This window comes from Saccostrea cucullata, unplaced genomic scaffold (assembly GCF_032062105.1).
Source record: "Saccostrea cucullata isolate Sc308-1 unplaced genomic scaffold, CSIRO_AGI_Scuc_v1 ctg13176, whole genome shotgun sequence".
NCBI classification, from domain to species: Eukaryota; Metazoa; Mollusca; class Bivalvia; order Ostreida; family Ostreidae; genus Saccostrea; species Saccostrea cuccullata.
Genome location: NW_026930794.1, coordinates 20,572 through 41,570, shown reverse-complemented (window position 1 = coordinate 41,570; position 20,999 = coordinate 20,572). Strand labels below are relative to the sequence as shown.

Here is a 20,999-nt window from a genome sequence, read left to right as displayed (position 1 = left end):
AGTCAACAAAGATACATTAAGTAATAAATAGTGAAATAAATTAACAACAGAATAATATTAACAACAATTTCTCTATAAATATATATCACAATAAGGTCCAATTATCACAGTCAATTCTATCAATTCAAGTCCTCATTTCACTTACAAATGGTCCCATAACGAGGCTCTTTTCATCATCAATTGATTTCTTTTCTTGATCGCTGCGCAAAGGCCTTCCAAGCGGTAGTAACTCGCTTCTACATGGATTTGCTTCAATATCGCATTGTCACAGGGTAATATGTATTCGACTTGGGAGGGATCACATAGGAAATCCAATATGAAATCGAAAAACCTGGGATTCCTATCGATGAAGAAAATTGGGGTCTGCTCCTTGGTATTTGGCTTTACTGGTGAGTCCTTAGATACAAGGGCTGCTAAGAGAGAATCTGGATCACTTTGTAATGTTATAGTTTCGAACTTTTTGCCTCCCACATTGAGGATGAGTCGCTCTTTTTGTGCAGTCTGGATCCCTTGTAATATAGTCTTCAGCCTGTCCGTCGGATGATACGTTGGTGCATCTTTCACTTCCGGGATTGTGTAAGTATCTGGATCACCCAGCGAAATGGCTTTCTCGGGCTGGGATGATCCAGATGACGAGGAAGATGAAGATGAGGATGACGAGGATGACGACGTGGATGTACTCGAACAGGATGACAATCCCGAGACATGACAAACCTTTGCCGGCAGTTGTTTTTGGGAAAGGGGAGCGGCATCCCCGGACGCAACCGGGGTAGGTTCTACTGAAGTCTTACTGATCTTGTCAGGGATTAGAGGCGTGGCTTTCGGGACCTCTGTCACAGTTGAGATGTTTGTAGCAGCCGGAATGGGACTTGGTCTCTGCGTTTCAGTGAGTCTGATGGGTGAGCTCTTTTCCATGGTAGGTACGGGCTTAAGTTTCTGCGGCTGTTGAGTCACCTTTCTTGCTTTAGTGTTGTTTGGGGCGTCGATCAATAGTGTTCGCTTCATTCCTTTGCCACCGTTATACATGTTTGGTTTCACCTCCTTCATATATGGAGCAACATGTTTTCCCCTTTCTTTCTGGAATTTTTCAAACTCTCTCTTCTCTTCCTCTGTATATGTTCCAGTAGATTTCTTGATGATATGAAGTGTGTGGTTTGGACATGTGTGTTTTATGTCTTTTCTGTTCAGAAGCATCTCGCAGATGTTGCACTTAAAAACGAACCCAGAATGACAGCTCGTCATATGTCTCTCCACATGGACTAGTTGAGTAAACTCTTTGCTATCGCACAAAAGGCATCTGAAGCGTTGAACCTAATAAACAAAATCATGAAAATATTTATCATTATGGGAATTATCTATTTGTATAATTTTACAAATATCCCATTTACACTTTGAAGCAGGGAGTCTATGCATGAGATTTGAACCACGTGGGCTTATTTGATCCCAGATATGGTTTTAATCTATTATGGTGAATAATATCCCCCTTATGCTTTGCATGTTTCCCTATTCTGTAAAGAACATCATTTATTCTTTGTAAAATAATGTAGGGTCCCTTCCATTTAAGGGATAACTTTTTGTGGAGTCCCATATTTTGATTTGGGAAAAAGACCCATACAGCATCTCCTGGGTTATAGAGATTTTGGTGAATTTTTGCATTGTAATCCCGTAACATATTATCAAAAGAAATGCTCAATTTATTTCGGGCAAAATCATGTATTTTGTTTAGCTTTTCTGATAGATTTTGGGCGTATTCAGAACTTAATTTTGATTCATATTTTTCAGGGTCTACTCTGCCGAGTACTAAATCTACTGGGAGTGTGACTGATCGCCCAAATACCATTTCACAAGGGCTTACCCCTGTGGCCTCATGAGAAGATGATCGATATGCCAACATGAGTAAGGGTATCAGGTCATCCCAATCTTTTTGATTTTTACTAACAAATGCTGAAAGCATATTTTCAATTGTTCTATTTGCCCTTTCTATCATCCCATCAGACTGAGGTCTGTAGGGAGTAGTACGAGTTTTGTCTATACCCAGTATTTTACACATTTCTTGAAAAACATCAGATTCAAATGTTTGCCCTTGATCTGAATGAATTTGCATTGGCACTCCAAAAATGGAGACTACATGATTTATTAATTTTTGAGCTACAGTAACTGATTTCTTATTTCTAATAGGGATGGCATCAACCCATTTGGTGAAGTAATCTCCCACAACTAGAAGATAAGAATTTTTCCTGTGAGTCATTGGTAAAGGACCTAATATATCCACCGCCCATCTTTCCATTGGAGCACCAACCAGGTATTTTTGTAACTGGGCATTTGGGAATTTATTAGGAGATTTTCTAGCTGCACATTTATCACAGCTTTTACAAAATTGTTTTATATCTTGGGACATCTTGTGCCAGAAATATTTGTCTCGGGCCTTTGACAGAGTTTTATTGAACCCCAAGTGACCGCCCGTTATATTACAATGTATGTCTTTCAAAACTTTCCCACTGATAGATTTTGGGAGAACAGTTTGAAATTTTGGTTGCACACTTTCCCATTTATGATATAATATATCATCCATATAATGGAGAGAATCAAATCTTGCCCAGTAATATTTGCATGTTTCACTCAGATGGGAAATGTCTTCCCAAAGAGGTTTTTGTTTAGCTTTGACCCATTTTATTACTTCCCTTAGATCTGAGTCTTTACTTTGTAAAGCCTTAATACCATTTTCTGGTTTGTCATTTTCTAGAAGTATTTTAGTTTCTTCTTGTCTTGTAGGGTTTATCCCAGTGTTTGGAGAGTTTCCCTGAGACCTTGTAGTAACAGCACAGTTTTCAGGTACAAAACTATTTATGTTGGGACTAGCAGTTAGATCACTTTGTTTAATTTCAGAAATCATTTCCCTCTTTACTTGGCTTTGGTTTTCATTGGGAGGTTCATTTTGTAAGTGTTGGTCTAATGAAAATTTGTCTTCTGCTTTACTACAATGCTTACAATCTAAATCTCCCATGAGACAAGGTCTGCGGGACAAAGCGTCCGCATTATTATGAGTGCGACCTGCCCGGTATTCAATTTTGAAATCATATGAAGACAAAAATTCAAACCAACGTGCTATTTGACCCTCTGGATTTTTGAAATTTAACAACCAAGTTAGGGACCCATGATCTGTTCTAACTTTGAATGTCTTCCCATATAAATAGTGGTGAAAGTGCTTTATTGAGTTTACTATAGCTAGTAACTCCCTTCTAGTCACACAATAACGACGTTCAGCAGCACTGAATGTCTTGCTATAATAACTTATGACTTTTTCTACTCCCCCGTGTTCTTGGGAAAGTATTGCTCCCAAACCTATGTTAGAGGCATCAGTATCTAAAATGAATAAGCCTTCTTCATTAGGATAGGAAAGAATGGGAGAACTAGTTAATGCTCGCCTTAGCTTGTCAAATGCTACATTGCAATCATTATCCCATATAAACTTCCTATTTGCTTCTGTAAGTTTATGTAATGGTCTTGCCATATCTGAGAATTTGTATATAAATTTCCTATAGTATGAACAAAGACCTAAGAAGCTTCGAACTTCCTTAACATTTCTAGGAATGGGCCAATTGTTGACTGAGTCAATCTTTGAGGGATCAGTGGCTATCCCATGTTCGCTCACAATATGTCCCAGAAAGGGAACTTCTTTTTGCAACAACAAACATTTCTTTGGGTTCATTTTCAAATTAGCCTCCCTCAGTCGCCCAAAAACTTGTCTTAAATTTTCAATATGTTCTTCAAAAGTTTTAGACAATATTATTATGTCATCTAAATAGACAAGACATATTTTCCAAGAAAGATTTGATAACACCCTTTCCATTAGTCTTTCAAAAGTTGCTCCCGCATTACATAAACCAAATGGCATGTTTAAAAATTGCCAGTGACCTCCCCCCGGGATTGAAAAAGCTGTCTTGGGTTTATCTTCAGGTGACATTTTCACCTGCCAATACCCACTCTTAAGATCTATCGTAGAAAACCATTTTGAACCTGACAGGGCATCTAATGTTGTATCAATTCTAGGTATGGGATAACTATCCTTAATAGTGACATCATTTAACTTTCTATAGTCTATACAGAACCGGATTGTCCCATCCTTTTTCTTAACTAGGACTATGGGAGAACTCCATGGACTGTCTGATGTCTCTATCACCCCCCTATCTAACATATCATTGATTTCCTTCTTGGCCTCAGCCATTTTAGCTAAAGGAATACGTCTAGGAGGTTGTTTAATCGGGACTGCATTTCCCGTATTTATCTTATGCTCTACTAAATCTGTTGAACCCATGTCAACTGATGAAAGGGAGAAACTCTTTTGAAATTCCCTTAAAAGTTTTTCTAATCTCTGTTTTTCTTCAGAGCTAACACTAGTGTGGACCCTATCTAAAATTTGTTGTAAGTGATTGGGCATCTGGGTGTCATTCCCAGTATAATGAGCCCTTATGTTTTTCACTACTTCCCCATTCTCAATATCTTCAACCCTTTCTATCGAGGCTACTACACTACCCTTGTGTAACTTTAAACTCTCGTCACCTAAATTCATATAACGTACTGGGACATTTTCCCCATCTACTTCTACCAAAGTTTTTGAAATCAATAATTCATGTTTTCCCATAAACTTTTCTGAGGGTTCCACTATGGCTGTACCCTGTTGAAAATTGGGACTTTCTATCCTAGCAGGGGCAATAAATTCACAGTTTGGGGGAATCACTAAATCTTCTTGCAAAAGAACTCTACAACAATCAACTACACTATTTTCATCACTAAAACAAGGGATTTCTTCTCCCTGAATAACAAATTTCATTTTCTTCAAACAAATCTCACATGAAAACTTTTTCATAAAATCTACACCCAAAATACATTTGTTCTGAATGTTTGCAACAATAACTGAATGGGAAATTTCAATATTCCTAAGACTAAATTTAAGGAGACTCTCTCCCACAACTGGGATGTCTTCTCCGTTTGCTGATCTTAACTTCACACTACAAGATTTTACACTTGACTTTTCTACCAATTGTATTCTTTCGAATAATTTGGGGCTTATAATAGTCACACTAGATCCGGTATCTACTAATATTGTTGTTTTAACATTTTCTATCTTCCCTGATATAAAAATTCCCTCATCTCTTTGTTTGACATCTCCTACTAAAATACTTTTGGGACTTTGTTCATTTTGAGGTTTACATTCTAACTCCCTATTTTGACTTTTCATTGACTTATTTGATACCGGATCAACCCCTGTACAATTGTTTAATGGTTTATTCTGGGGCTTGTTCCCAACTCGCGCCGATTTCCGCCCCATGAATTCGACGTTTGATGGTTTCCCTGTCTTTGAAAACCTGAGTCATTTCTATGAGGGGATGGCCTCTGGGAGTATTGATTCCCCTGATTAGATCTATTTCCAAAACCATTTCTTGACCCATATCTGTCATGTTCCCAATTGTTATTAAACTGCCTGGGACTATTGTTTGAAAATCTGTTTTCACGGGATCTCCCATAATTTTGGGACTTTTGACCAGAATTGTTCAAACTTGACAAAGAGTCTTTTATGTCTTTTAACATAGAAACAACTAAATCTTCATTTTTATTGTTGGGATGGTTTTGAGAGTCAGTGTTTGAATTGACAACATGGACTGGCTTTCCCCTTTGGGCATCTGCCATTTTATGTGTCTCTAACCTAATTGCTAAAATTTCAGCTTCCCCAATATCTTTAGGTCTTGCCTCCCGAATTCTTAGGCGCATATCTGGGTCTGGGAGAGCGTCAATGAAATGATCTAGGGCTAAAATGTTTGTAAGGTTAGGATCAGCAGTGGGGTAGGATTGTCTGATTAATTTCTTGATTGACTGGGCTAATTCTGATAGGGACTCTTTTTCTCCCTTTATTCTATTTTTCAATCTTGCCCGATACATCTCTGACCTTTCTACTGATCCAAAACGCATACTGAGAACTTTAACAAGGGAATCAAAATCCCTAATCTGAGCTTCATTGAGTTCCCCTAAAATTGCCCTTGCATTCCCAGTTAAACAACTAGCAAGATACAAAGATTTTGTCCTATAATCCCAACCATGTAATTCTACTAAAACTTGAAATTGAGCTAAGTAATCTTCAAAATCTTCCACCCCATCATATGTTTGTGGCTTTATTGAGACTGTTGGTTTTACTTGATTGGGAGAATGTACGCTATTGTCATTTCTGTTCACCCTTGGGGATATAGGGTTCCCGAAAGATTCAAATCTCTCCCCAGCCCCTAGAAATGGTGATTGACTGGGATTTTCAGAACAGTTCCCATATTTATGTGTACCAATAGCTTCCCCATGATTTTCAAGTGATGACAACCTCCCATGTAATTGATGGGACTCATGTCTCATTTGTGATAATTGTTCTTCAAAATTTTGATTCATGCATAGAACATCCCTTTTCAAACCTTCAACTGCTCTTAACAAAAGTTCGTTTATATTTTCAGAACCACTGGGAGCTGATGTTTGACTTGACAAAGATTCACCTTGACAGATTTCCTCATGGGATAAATTTTCTACTTCTACCGGGACTCTTGGATTGAAAACAATCTCTCCCGAATCTTCTAAATGACTATTATCCCTTGACATTTTTGCTTTTGGGAGTACTTATTTATTCTATGATATAAAGAATTTATATGTTCAATTATTTGTCTTATGTCCAATCAGATAATGGGAATGAAAATTTATGAATCCCACTTCTGACACCAATGTTGCCGTTCAGGGGTTTTCTCCCTTGAGACAACTTGTGGGTCTCCCAATTCTGTATATTGGACAAAGAACTATGAGTCAGGATTAAAGTTTATAAAAATTTATTAATGCTTGTTGTATTTAATTTGCAGGATCTCTTTGAATAATTATCCCTATTTCTTACTCCCGTAGAAATATTATTTCTCTCCCAGAATGGGAATAAAATATTCTTAAATGGGAGAAATAAGTTTTAGGGAATTACATATAAATTTATAAAAGCATAAAAGTATTTATCTTTTCCCAAAATATTGGGAGTTCTTTGCTATACAATTATATTATAGTCAGGTATAGTTATGGGAGAGTTATTTTACCTCCCACTAATTTTCTCCCACAGGCTAATTCAATATAAATAGTAAAAAGTAATAATAAAATATGTTACAAAATTCATCAGCTCCCAAAAATTAATTAATGAATTATGTAATGACAATTACCCAACGACTATCACTCCCAGCCATGCTGGCGATATGATTCTGGCAGTCGTACTATCTAACCTATTCTCTACCTAGTTTAAACCTATTCTACACCAATTCTGACTGTCAGTCGATTTGCGCTGGCTTATATTGGCATCGGGCTCGATTGTCGTGACGTCACGACAAAGTGAAAATACCCGCCATGCTTGTTAGTTGATATGCTGCCATGCCGATCGAACCAACGAAAGGAAACACGCACCCTAGGGCGCGGATAATTATTGTGGGAAACATTCATTATACTTATCGCTGATGGACTTTGTAAGCATAAACAAAACAATCATGAACATTTTAAGTGTGACTTGGGAGTGCATTATATCGAGGAATTTCGGGCGTCACTAATTACCGACCTCGTCCCAATTGTACACTTGGTAAATATACAATTGTTAATGGAATTAACATACAATTAACGGAACATAATTTAAACATGATTCGTTTTATAGTCCAGTATATTGCAGGGAGTTTTTGTTTAACTTGTACTCTGTATTTCCACAGAAAATGTTACAGAAATTATTATTTTGATTGATTTAACAACATAGTAACGGGAATAATTACGGAACCGTACGTCACAAAGCTGTATGAATGTAATAACTCAAATCAAAATTATATTTTCTTTAAATTCATTATCTTAAAGTTTTCAAAGTCGATGTTTTCAAGGGAACTGTATTAATAAATGACACGATGTTGCAGCTCTGTTGTTCTAATATAGGTATTTTCAGTTTAAAATATTCGAGCTTCCTTTGTGCTATTTAGTTGAAATTTTCAAAATGAGATCTTAGGGATGATAATTTTTCTAAGTAATTTGCAGATTTTCCATACTCGTCGTTGAGTTGTCGAAACCTAGCGCAGAAAAATAATAATATAAAAATCATGCAAAAATAGGATAACAAAGTATTGTTTATCTTTTAAAATAATGAATTGTTTCTATTGAAAAGAAAATTCCTTTACATTTACGGGTTTGAAACGTTGAAATTTTGCGGTAGGGCGTATCTTTCATAATGCTAGTTTTCAGAAAGTAATCTTGAAAAAATGCCAGCTTTTTAACATGGAAGGCAATCGAACAGATGAGAAATACTGAACATTAAACATGTATCATATTGCGCTTTAGATCCATGTCAATGTACAGAAAATACAGAAGTTGCATGATCTGCACTGTTTCTGAGTTTAGCTAAGGCAAAGGACTGCTGTAAAAAGAATGAATATAAAGACGGCTGCATTTGACGAGAGCCAAGAAAAACCATTTGGGAACAGTCATAATCTATCAACCAAGAATATATCAAAATCCTACCAATAATTTTGTGTGAATTATGTTTTAACAGTGGAATGAATTTAAAACTTAATTAAAAATCACTTTTAAAATATTTTTTTGCCTCTTTAGCGAATTTTGCATGATAAGAATGTAACGTTAATGTGGGTAAAAATCGAGTTTAAAAAGTATGTTTGTTAAACGATATTTTTTGTTTATTTTCCGTTAATTCCTGATAACACGGGAGCACTCGGCGGATGTGACCGGTTGGCACAGGATGCTGACTTCTACATGGCACCCGATCCCATTGCCACCTCTGATGTTTTAGAGGTCTGTGTTTGTTCCAATATTGTTATGTTTAATGGACTTTTGAGCTCGAATACTATTATCTCCACACATTTAATGATGTCTTGAAAGTCCTGAATGTTAATGTCTCCCACTTAATGGATTTAAAAATGAATATAATTGATTACTTCAAAGATGAAATAAGTGCAATGTATCCTATAAATTAAAAAAAATGTAATATTTGATTAAAAATCATACAATAAGAGAGTTATTAATACAAGCAGAAAATTCAATCAACTGAAGAAAGAGATGCATCCGCATCTGTAACGGGTAGCTCTGTGCAAAGACTCAGCACCAGAAAAGGATAACAAATACACCAGTCTTTGGTAGCATATCAGCTGTTAATCTCTCAGTGGATTGTCACGGATACTATCTTGAATTGTCTAGTGAAAGGGAATGAGTCGGGAACATGCATTGTATCCATCACGTGACGTGTCACACTTAGAATAATAGATATGCATCGCAAGTTTATCCCGATATGTAATGAAAAACTGAAAATCAAATGAAATTCAGATATGAAGAATAGAATTATACAAACAATTAATATATAATTAACACATAATTATAATTATACGCATTGAAACTTAAAGGATGTTGAAAATGCGCAATGCAGGAATATTTAGTTTTTTTCTCTCTGTATTTAAATCCAATGATGCATATTCGATGCATATTTTCTTTGAAATTACTCATCAATAACAAGAAAAGTTTCAAATTTCTCTAAAAAAAATTTTCAATGACAGCGGACATATTCTGCAGTTGTATAATAAGTTCATAAGCTCTCCAATTAATCTAAGCTTTTCATAGACGAAATTCAGAATAATTAATCCCATTTACAAGATCCACCCTCAATCGTAATCATACTATACATAGAACATTAAAAACCTGCAATTTTTGTAGTAAAAGACGCTAATGGTTACTTTACAAGAACATCTCTTTACATATTTCCCCTAATTTATATAGAAATTTAGCAATATCGCCTATATATGGAGTTTATTTTTTCTCTATGATTCCTTGCGCAAGAGCATGTTCTTAGCACGAACGATTATTCATTTAAATCAAATAAAGTTATTGACAAAAAGTTGATGAAACAAAGATATCAGCATTCTCGTTCAGCGTCTTAAAGTTCTATGGTAGTTAATTAAATGGCCTTGTCAGCAAACACATTTGATTGTAAAGTCAAATTCTGACTTATGTTTTTTCATGCTAATTGTTAGGCAATCATTTACTTACTTTATTGTAAACAGATTGTTTGCCAAAACATAACGAAGAGAACGTGTCAAGTGTGAGAAGCCGACAAGGGATGCTTACTCATCCATTGCACGCAATCCCTACTCTGATAATTTAGATGACCACGTTTGCTCTTTTTCTGATTTGTTAAGTTTAATTAGACTTTAGTGTGTGATCAATGGCCGTTATAGTCATATCATAAACAGAACTCCCTTTCATTACGAAAGGAAAAGCCAAGGTAGATAAACTTGTATTTTAAGTATCATGATAAATGACTTAAAATGGACAAAACCATGAAAAATATGGAATGGTCAAAAGTACGATAAGAACTGTGCAATCTATATTGAGAATGATGTATATTATTTAATATACAAATTCAGTATCATGTACTTTTACCTATGCGATATATTTGCTTTTTATCAAATAAAAAATTGATTTTTACAAAGATTTAGGTAAAAACTGCACTGAAAAACTATCTGAAAATCTGACTAGATTAGTATTCTTACTTTAATTTTGCGCTAATTTAAATGACATTATCTAATTTCTTCTTTGATCTATTTTCTGACATAAACGAAAGATAAGACCAGAAATACAAATCTTTGTAAATAATGAAACCTGCCTTTAAATTAGTATATAATGAATCTGCATAAAAGTATGGACCTGAAGAATTTCTTAAACGAGCCTTAGTTTTACAAAATACAAGAACACAACACAACCTCTTTGAGTGCAACACAACGCATTTTGCAATGCTTTTTGTGGAAAGGTTGTGGTAGCTGTTGGAAATCTCACTTTAAGCCATAGAATGCAAAGAATAGATTAGGTAATAACTCTCTTCTAATTTGGCATTTGCGACCGTTAATGCCGATTTAACGGTCGCAAACTGAGTTTTATCGGCGACGCGTAAGCGGAGCCGGTAAAACGGATGTTTGCCACCGTTAAATCAGCATTATCGGTCGCAAATGCCAAAATAGAAGATAGTTATTCCCATTTTAATGCAATCTATGCATTCTGTTTATTGTTTACGTCTTATTTTGTTGAATTTTGTGACATGAAATACGTCACAGAGCATTGTCTTTTTGTGTCGCTCTCTTATGACGTCACAATGAAAAGCTTTCACTCTCGTTAATGCTTTTACTGCTTCAAGCATCAGTGCATTAGCCAATCAAAAAGTGTTTTACAAAACAATTGCATTAGAATATCAAATGTTGGGCTGCAAATAAAAAATCAACAAGACAAGTATAAAAAAGAATATATCTTTTAAAATTTATATGACAGATTGTTGTACTCATGTCTCCAAATAAGTATTTCGCAACATTAATACTTCCCCTTTTTCAATTAAAACGCAAAATCGCATACACATGTAAGAAATAAACAGAAAATAAAGGCTTAATTTTAGTTACTTTAAGGTCAAGTACTAGTAAATGGAAGGTTCTTACAGATTTTTCAAATTCAAGAAATTAATTCCTTTAAAGATGCTTTATAACATTAAATTGGTCAAAATAGTTGTTTCGGGGCATAATTTGTAGAAAAACAAGATGAAAAACCATATTTTAAACTATCATTTTCGATAAAAAAATTTTTTTTTAAAAAAAACGGTATTAAAAATGGGAGTTTTTTTCCATATCAGACAAAGAAAATGTATCCAGTTTGCCTACAGTTTTTCACAAGACGGTTATTTGTATTTTCTTAGTCTCTTCTTTAAAATAATGTTAAATTTAAGATAGGTATCGGTACTACTTTCCATGTGATTTCAAATTGGATTCCATGAAAATACTTTATTTTCTACATAATTCTATTAGAGCCGTAAAGTACGGGAAAAGAAAGTTGAAAGTGATTATGACGTCATAATGGATTTAGCACTGAAAATTTATTCTTAAGTCATTTACTAGATCATGACCTTCACAAACATTACATCCACTATATTCTAAAGTAAAACATTTCTATAAATGTCATCCAGTCACTTTTGGAACGGTAAAAATCTAGTCTTAAACTCATATGAGAATTTAAGATTAATAAATTTTTAGAGTGGTTAGTGTCTGTATGCTGAAAAACCCAAAAGATGTCTAATAGTAATTTTTTTTCCCTAAAAGACCAGTCCTCAGTCCTGCATTTCTCTAGGGAATTGGTCGACGCGGTCTAAAGCGGGGCCTCGCTCCCACAAAAAGAAATCCACCTCTTCTTGAACCATCAATTTTGGGTTTTTCATTACTAGCTTGGGCGACTGTAATGTAAATTGAAAATGTATAATCTTTTTTCATGCATAAACTATTCGAATAATTATTGATAAAGTTTTAAAGTATATGTCTTCTAATAAAGATTTTTTTATTTAAAATATTTATTTATAAAATATAGACTAAGTAAGTATACTGTAAATCACTTGTTATTTCCGAAAGCGTGTTTTTGCGTAAGTAAGGGTGACAGGGTGCTCGCCAAATTTTCATTCTCGTGTATATTAGTACCAAGTATTTCTTATGATTATACAGAGCAATAACCAGCATTTGTGAAAATTTGTCTCACTTATGAAGAGTCAATGAAATTCTCGCATAGGTAAGTTTTGCGAAATTAGTGATTTAGAGTATACAAATGTATTTATCAATGAAACTAACCTTGCGTCTGATCTGGTTCAGTGAAAACTATTCCAGAGTTTAAAGCCAGTATTAAGAACACAACTAATATAGTTTTGGGTCCCATCTCTCTCTACTGTGAATTATTTACTATTTGTCTGTTAACGGACAATGTGACTCCCCTTTATTATGTGCGTGTGTGATGTGACATATCTAGGAAGAGCAAATAGTTACAATGTAAGCTTTGATCCATAGTCATGTGCTTGGTACAATTAATTTTTTTTATAGCCAACCAACAAAGTCTTTCTCCTGAGGCGTAATACATATATGATATGAATCATTTTATTTATTGAAACATGAGAAGGATTATTGTACAAATTTATTTTGAATTGAAATTTTCTTCCTGATCCTGAATTTCATCCTGATCGTGGGGTATCCCCATTATTTTTTTTTTAATCAATCACGTATAACCTGACAACAGAATTTGCTCATCATATGTGAAAAAAATGTAAAAATTTCTCTCTAATCAATCATTTTTTTTCTCAGATATACTAGTAATTAGAATCGTAAACTAAAACAGAATCAGTAATGTATGATTTATTTTTATTGAACATTTAACTAATGTCACTACTTTTAGAAAACGCAAAACATGACTAATATACTGAATATGTAAATCAGAGATAAAAACAAATTCTCAGATCCATGCTACACTATTCCTTTCATAAGATCTGTCAAATAATGGTCATGTTTTGTTTGAAAATATTTTTCGATAAATTTATGCAGAAAATATTCAGATGAAATTCTGTCAAATTACTTTCGGGGGGTGTTCTTCTGGTAGTCAGAATGAACCTAAAAATTAATTTTCTCTCCGAAATGTAAATTTTCAAACGTTAAATATCAAACCATTTCTAAAGCCACGAAATTAAAATTAAACCTTCAATTATTCTTTTCTCAAACAAAGCCAAAGACTTCCAACCATCACTCAAAAATAAGTGATTTTACATCATACATTGATCAAAACAAGTTTAACACTGACATTAACTGTAGTTCTCAACACCAAAGTTTCATTACCCTTTTTTTATCAAACAGTCGAACAAACGAAGTTTTGTTTCACTAAATATTGATTTCTTTTTCCCAAATAATCTCGATGTAGAGAGTCTCCAAAGATAATTAATTAGTTTCGTCAAATCCTATAACCCTTCATAGATCAGAACCCACCTCTAGTTTCATTTTCAAAAAAATATTATTTCCCTCAAAATGGAATATGCAAAGGCATTTTTGGGAAGGGGCCGTTTCGCTGGGATATCTGTCAGTTAAATACACTTCATTTTAAATTTTAGCTGCTTTAAAATTATTGGTAAGTCTATACTGGCACTGATAATTTCCTTGCACACATGCAAAACATTGTACATATCAAACTTTTTATTGAAGAAAGGGATCCATAGATTATATCATAATTATACAGTACCCCCGTTTGAAAAGTCGGAGGGTATATAGTGATCCCGTCCGTCTGTACGCTTTGGGTTACCCATCTCTTATCCGCAACTTTTCTTATACCCCTGAATGAATTTTTATGAAACTTTGTTATATAGTGCTAATGTGCTCCTCGGTTTTAACTGTTACATCTGACACATATTTTGGGTTTCCCATGGCAAGTCATTTGCATTGGCATTCTTTCTATTATATTGAAGGATACCCTCACTTCTCCGCAACTCTTCATATACTACTGAATAAAATTCTATGATATTTTTCGAAGATTCTATATTACATAATGTCATTGTACACCTCTCATTTTACTTTTTGATCTGACACTTTTTTAGAGCAAAACATGGACTCTGACATTATGACCATGAGGGTGGCGGGGGCATTATTTAGTGTACTCAGGCTAAAAGTACCTCTAGTTTATAATTGACTTGAAAAGACTTAACTCCTGAATTTTTCAATTGTAAATTCCACCGTATGTCTGAGGTTCCATGATTTTACCAAAGAAGTTTTTGTGTAGGAAAAAACGATTTACTCCCATATCTAACACTTAATGGCTTTAAAACGGCCACATGAAAATTTGCAGTTTAAAAAATTGCTTTTGAAAAATAAGAGAAAAAAAACTCACATTAAATGAAACTAAATGTATTTCTAAAAAAATAAACAAAAACAATATAATGAAATGTGGACACACTCTAAAAATCATACAAATACGATTACAACATTTCTCTATCACATGGCCTGCATGGTCTTCCAAAAGTTCGTCTAAGCATTGTCGGGCGCCTTCGTGTACCAGAACCACTTCGCGTCCTTTGCGGTCTTGCACGTCTTAAAGCCCCTCTTGCAAAATTTATGCCATTTGCCCTGCCAATCTTCAGTCTCGATCCTTCCAAATCAGCAAGGCTTCTTCTAGGTTCTACTTCAGAGTATCTTCTATCTGTTCTGTCAATGCCAGGTTCTCGAAGGTCGGCACGATCATCTGTAATTATTATATTGATATTTGAGGAATTTTTTTTAACAAATCGTATCCAAAATATTTATTTTTTGACACATAATTTTTTTTTCAAATTCTTATAAGATCAATAGCCTAGAAAAAAAATCCAGGCAGTTTGAGATTTTTTTTTTCATTATAAATGTAATACTTACTAGTCAGTCTGTCCTCTAGAATTGCTTTGCTGTGAACCGAAGGGAGAATCACAACGAAAACAAACAACAGAGCGAAAGTTGTCTTCATTTTCATCTTATTTTTAATTGGATATCAATGCTGATCTACGTTGCACTACGTTTTTTTATCATCTTTAACATGACCAGTGACACAACCTTAATGTAAAAGGAAGATAAACATGCACGTATATTGTAATCCATAGCATTGATTGGTGGATGGTTTATTCAGATATATCACCAACTGCATTTTCACGAATTTAATCGCGCCAATCCTTTAAAAATATCATCTGTTAAACATATATTAATGGGATAAACTGCTCATCAGCAGTGTACTTGAACAGGATGTCAAAATACTTTAAAATTCAGTCTTATCAATTAAAGGAGTAAGAACTATAACTTTTAAATCATAAGACTTAAATACATGTACAGTAAGTTCTAAGTAAATAAAATATTAAAATATAAACTTTAAAATATTTTGATTCTCTCTTAATATCATTTCTTTTTTATAATTGATTTAAGTATTAATTCAAGAAATTATATCACAAATGTTTTTCAACGTTTAGTTATAATATACTAGCGGGAAATAACTATGCATTACTTAATACATGTACATGAATAGATGATAAAAATTATAATGAACAAATTTTTATTTTATTTCTTGTAATACTATTAACTAATGTATTTACAACATTTCATAATTCATTCACTTTAACGTCAAACAACGTGAATTTAAGAATTCTCGAAAGACCCTGGTATTAAAACTTGAATTAACAAAGTTAATAACGTGTGTGACCACCATTTTTATTTACACATTCTTGATAACGGCGCCTCATTGATGACACTAAAGTGTTCAGATATGCTTGGGGGATGTTGTTCCAGATGTTGGTTAAGACCTGGCCTAAATCAGCCAACGCCCCTGGCTGAATTGGCAAACGACGTAGACGTCGTTCAATTTCTCCCCAAACGTGCTCGATCGGCAACAAATCGGGGGAAACAGCTTGCCAAGGCAAGACATCGACATGCTGGTGATTGAAAAAGTCCCAAACTACACGTGCAACCTATGTTCTTGTCTTGTCTTGTTGTAGAGTGATGCGATTTTGCTGTCCCTTTATGAAGGGTATCACATGGTGCTGAATAATTTCGTCTCTATAGCGCACGCCGGTGAGATTTCCATTAACAATTTGTAGAGGGGTCCTTCCACGTGCTGTGATTCCACCCCACATCACAACGCTTCCCCCACCGAATTGTCGCCGTTGCACAACACAAGCGTCCTGGTACCTGACGATGATACACTCTACAACGGCCGTCACTGCTATCCAAATGAAATCTGGACTCTTCCATGAACAGAACATTTGCCCAGTCCTGTAGTCTGAATAACAGCTGTTGTCTGCACCACTCTAATCTAGCGATGCAATGATGTTGAAGCAGTATTGGGTGCAAAGCTGGACGTCTTGGTCTGATGTTGTGCTCGCGCAGACGATTACGCACAGTTCTTTGACTGATTGGTCGAAGTCCAGGAATGCTTCTAGCAGTCAAACTTGCTGTCGGGAACCGATTTCTCGGGTGCACAAGTCTAATTTGGCTATCCTGTCGACACAACTTCACGCGAGAACGCTCAGAGAGTGGTCGATCCCGAGTGTTATCAGATTGTTGAAATCGTGTCCATAATGATTGGATGGTTTTCCAATGAACTCCAAAGTGTCCTGCAACGATATTTTGTGCCATTCAGGAAAAAGGAAGTGAGACAGACAGAAGTTCAGACAGAAAATGATTTTTCAGAAATATTTAACAAAAAAAATATTAATTGAACAAAGAGTATATAAGACTATGATTATGGTGGGTTTTTTTTTTAATCAGCAAACGACTACAATTAATATTCCATTTGATGTTCTATGCATCACACGTGTGTATCATCAACAATGCCTCGCCCCTTACTTATTCTTTCAAACATTCATGTACATTAAGAAGTTATATAAAATCCTTTTGCTAAAATCCTTTTGCTTGAAAGACAGACTGGCCAATGTCCATCTATACAGTTTTCATATATAACCATTTTTAAAAATCTCCCTCGTTTTCCATTTTAAAAGACGAATTGGAACACAACACAATGAACAGCACTTACATGTTCTCTCAAAAGACAAATAAATAGCTAAGCATACATTCGGACCTCAAAAACATCAGAGATAGGACCAGGTGCCACGGAATGGGAAAAATCCTCCGCCGACAGGCAACACCCATCGCGTACCTCGTGTCATGATCGGGAAATAAGGAATAAAAAGTAGACATTTCAGAAAATAAATAATGGTCTAATAATTTGGATGTACTTTCTGACTAAGTAATTATATCGATTTAAGAATTTGCGAAATTTTAACTTTATTTGAGACTGTTGTTATCCGTGTTTGATCAAATTACTTTTCAGTAATTATCTTGTTCATAGAAATATAATTGGTTTACAAAGCCTTACAACTTCAATAGAAAATGATTTATGTGTTTATTTGAAATTTCTTAAACTTTTATATGCCGATGATACTGTAATTTTAGCAGAAACTCCTGATGATCTACAAAATGCTTATAAATGAATTTGAAAGCTACTGTTCAGAGTGGAAATTACAAGTAAATATTGAGAAGACAAAAATATTAATTTTTTTCAAAAGGCCCTTTAAACAAAAGAGTATTATACATGTACTATAATAACAAGAGTCTAGAAACTGTCAAAGAATTTAAATATCTTGGTATCATTTTTTCAAGATCTGGATCCTTTTTAAAAGCCAAGAAACATCTTTGTGACCAAGCCCAAACAGCAATGTATGGTGTTATTAGAAAAATAAGACAATTTAATCTCCCTGTAAAATGTCAACTTGATTTGTTCGATAAAATGGTTTTACCAGTGTTACTTTATGGTTGTGAAATCTGGGGTTTTGAAAACCTAAATATTATTGAACGTGTTCATTTAAAATTTTTGAACCATATTCTGTATTTGAAAAGCAGTAACCCGCATTATATGGTCTATGGTGAAACAGGACGTTTCCCATTATCTGTCATTATATATTCAAGAATAGTCTCATACTGGTGTAAATTATTGAATAGCACAGGTAAGAAAATTTCATGTATATTATATCAATATTTAATTGCTAACTCACAATCTGAAATTGGTAAGAATCCTTGGATTGACTGTGTTCATCGTATTTTTGAATCATGTGGACTATCTAATATTTGGAATGAATAGTTTTATTATAATCCTAATCAAGACTGGGTTACTACTGTTGTCAAACAAAGATTACAAGATCAATTTATACAAAAATGGCATTCTGATATTAAAAGTTCTTCTAAAGGTATTTTGTATAAAATTTTTAAAACAAATTTTGAGTGTGAAAATTATTTAAGTATTTTGCCATTAAAATTTAGAAAAATACTTATCAAATTCCGTACTACTAATCACCCTCTACCAATCGAGCTGGGAAGATGGGAATGTATATCATTAAGTGAAAGATTATGTACACTTTGTAATGCTAAGCATGTTGCTGATGAATTCCATTTTATACTTGTATGCACTGCACTTTCAAACATCAGAAAAATATATATTAATGAATACTACTTCACCAGACCAAATATATGGCTTAGTCTGTCCTTCATAATTTCTTCCCCTCATTTATTTCATTATTACATTATCATATGTGTTTTTTTTTCTATTTTTTTCATTTTCTTTTTCTTCCATTTCATTTTCTGATTATGTACATCATAAACTTATGCCTTTGACCTGAAAATATATATGCTGTAAATATTTTTCATTGTCCTCATGTACCATATATTTTAAATGGTGTTGAGTGAATAAATGAACTTGAACTTGAAGTAGCTTGCATTGTTTCAGACATTGTTCTTAAGTAGATAATGATTTTGCGCATCATATTTGAATCAACAGGATACATGTACCATATGCATGTGATAACTGTATATTGCCACATAGATAATTTTAGTTGAGGATAGATAAATTGAAGCCATCGCGTTTATGATTTACATTGGTTTTGGGTACTTAAAACGTATAATTTAAGTAAAATATCTTACATTGAAACAGACGCGCAATGCTTTAGTTTCTTTTATCTGAAGTTTATAGGGATAAATCGAATCAAAATAAAAATAAATTTGGATTATAGAGATCTCTCGATATATATCTTTAACTGAAAGCCAGTGCATGAAACTTTTTCTTTTCATGTAGAAGTTTTTTTAGATAGAATTTTTAGGGGAATATGAAGTCTGTTAAAACAGGGACAATTGGTAACCATGGAAATCCCGAAAGATTATTGGAAGATTAAGACTATACCTTAAAAAATTACAACGATATATAACAGAAATTCAAGCATCTATTAAGCATCTATTAACTTTTATCATAATGGAGTACCTTTGTGAACATGCAATTAGAAAATATTTAAACAAGAAAATTTTGCAAATAACCAAGGACAAGATAAGTAAATTTACTACTCGTATATGCTCTCTCTCTCTCTCTCTCTCTCTCTCTCTCTCTCCAAGAAAATAACAGTCATATTAGAGTATTTTTTGCAAAAATCAATCCATTCAAATGATAGTTTTAAGGTGAAGTCGATTTAAAAGTTCGAAAATTTCTTTTCAAACATTTCGATCCCTTAAAAGAGCCTGCGGTGGCCTTCGATTTCGGCGCCGAGGTCCATTTACAAAAAGAAATCCACCAATCCTTCCTCCTTGAATATCAATTCTGTCATTAAGTCTTCCTGCATCTGTAAATAATCACACAAATCATACAAAATTATGTAGAGTTTTGAGTCTGAGTAAAGGAATCTCCGAATTGATCAAATGCCCCACATCATTAGGATTTATTCATTTTATCTTTAGTAGGATATGAAGATGGTTAAGATCGTTTATCTTATAAACTTTTTTTCTTTTATATATAAAAGTTGTTATCGTTAGAACAACGTTCAAATGTGACTCGGTAAGGTAAAATGGTTATCACGTGAAATTAAGCCATGATCTCATCACTGAAATTTATTTTAGACAATTTAGAATGCCATCAGTACAAATATATGATGATAGTTGTTCATTTTTCTTTCTTTCTTCGTATCAATATGAATTTATGCTCTTTAGAATTAAAATTATGAATTAAAAAATATTAAGATCAAATGTGATATTATACGTAGCATGAAAATACCTCATGCACTTACCTTCTTGTCTTTCACTTTGAATTGGAATACTAAGACCCCAAGAGGCAGCCAGCATTAGCATTATTAATAGAAAAATCTTTCTATTTATTTCCATCTCTCCTTTCCTTTTTAAAATAATATTCTGTTGATAGAGCTTTTTTATATTTTTTAAAAATAATGTTACAGCTTATAAGGCGATCCAGAAAGAATGAGAAGCGGTAAAATTTTGCAATGGTAATATACAACTCTAACGAGTAAATTCATGACTGCATCATGACTCATCTCATAATCCATCAAAGTTTTACATTGGAATATATAGGGAAAATGTAAAACACTTACTTCCCTGTTGTTTTTCCATGAGTTTTGTTAATTTACATTCACGTACTGTATCTTTTTTTAAATCCTACTTTTAATGTTTATCTGACTTTAAATATGTTATTTATATGTTAAATATGTATGATATGATTTTGTTAAGTTTTTATTGATATAATTTTGTTAAGTTTTATTTATTGTTTTCTATTGGAAAATATGTTGATATTTATAA

At 33.7% G+C, this 20,999-nt stretch overlaps 1 protein-coding gene and 3 long non-coding RNA genes across 4 annotated transcripts; 1 reads left to right on the top strand and 3 right to left on the bottom strand.

Moving 5' to 3' along the window:
- The first annotated feature begins 1,260 nt into the window (after nucleotides 1–1,260).
- On the top strand, nucleotides 1,261–6,857 carry LOC134230116 (uncharacterized). Its single transcript, XR_009984281.1, has 4 exons — nucleotides 1,261–1,896; nucleotides 2,179–2,302; nucleotides 2,773–2,832; nucleotides 6,492–6,857. It is a non-coding gene; the product is annotated as an uncharacterized LOC134230116 (long non-coding RNA).
- Nucleotides 6,858–12,116: 5,259 nt separating this feature from the next.
- LOC134230115 (uncharacterized) lies at nucleotides 12,117–12,919 on the bottom strand. Its single transcript, XR_009984280.1, has 2 exons — nucleotides 12,684–12,919; nucleotides 12,117–12,298 (listed from the first exon to the last, which is right to left on the bottom strand). It is a non-coding gene; the product is annotated as an uncharacterized LOC134230115 (long non-coding RNA).
- Nucleotides 12,920–14,754: 1,835 nt separating this feature from the next.
- LOC134230117 (uncharacterized) lies at nucleotides 14,755–15,437 on the bottom strand. Its single transcript, XM_062711897.1, has 2 exons — nucleotides 15,270–15,437; nucleotides 14,755–15,102 (listed from the first exon to the last, which is right to left on the bottom strand). The coding sequence occupies exons 1-2, from the start codon at nucleotides 15,361–15,363 to the stop codon at nucleotides 14,840–14,842; spliced, it is 357 nt and encodes a 118-aa protein (XP_062567881.1). The 5' UTR covers nucleotides 15,364–15,437; the 3' UTR covers nucleotides 14,755–14,839.
- Nucleotides 15,438–19,650: 4,213 nt separating this feature from the next.
- Nucleotides 19,651–20,727, bottom strand: LOC134230114 (uncharacterized). The gene is made up of 2 exons (XR_009984279.1): nucleotides 20,477–20,727; nucleotides 19,651–20,035 (listed from the first exon to the last, which is right to left on the bottom strand). It is a non-coding gene; the product is annotated as an uncharacterized LOC134230114 (long non-coding RNA).
- Nucleotides 20,728–20,999: the final 272 nt, after the last annotated feature.

Bases quoted from the DNA above. Each gene is read 5' to 3' on its own strand.
- LOC134230117 (XM_062711897.1), bottom strand. From the start codon at position 15,363: ATGAAAATGAAGACAACTTTCGCTCTGTTGTTTGTTTTCGTTGTGATT. The intron at 15,103-15,269 runs GTAAGTATTACA...TAATAATTACAG, and splicing joins TCTAGAGGACAGACTGACTA to ATGATCGTGCCGACCTTCGA.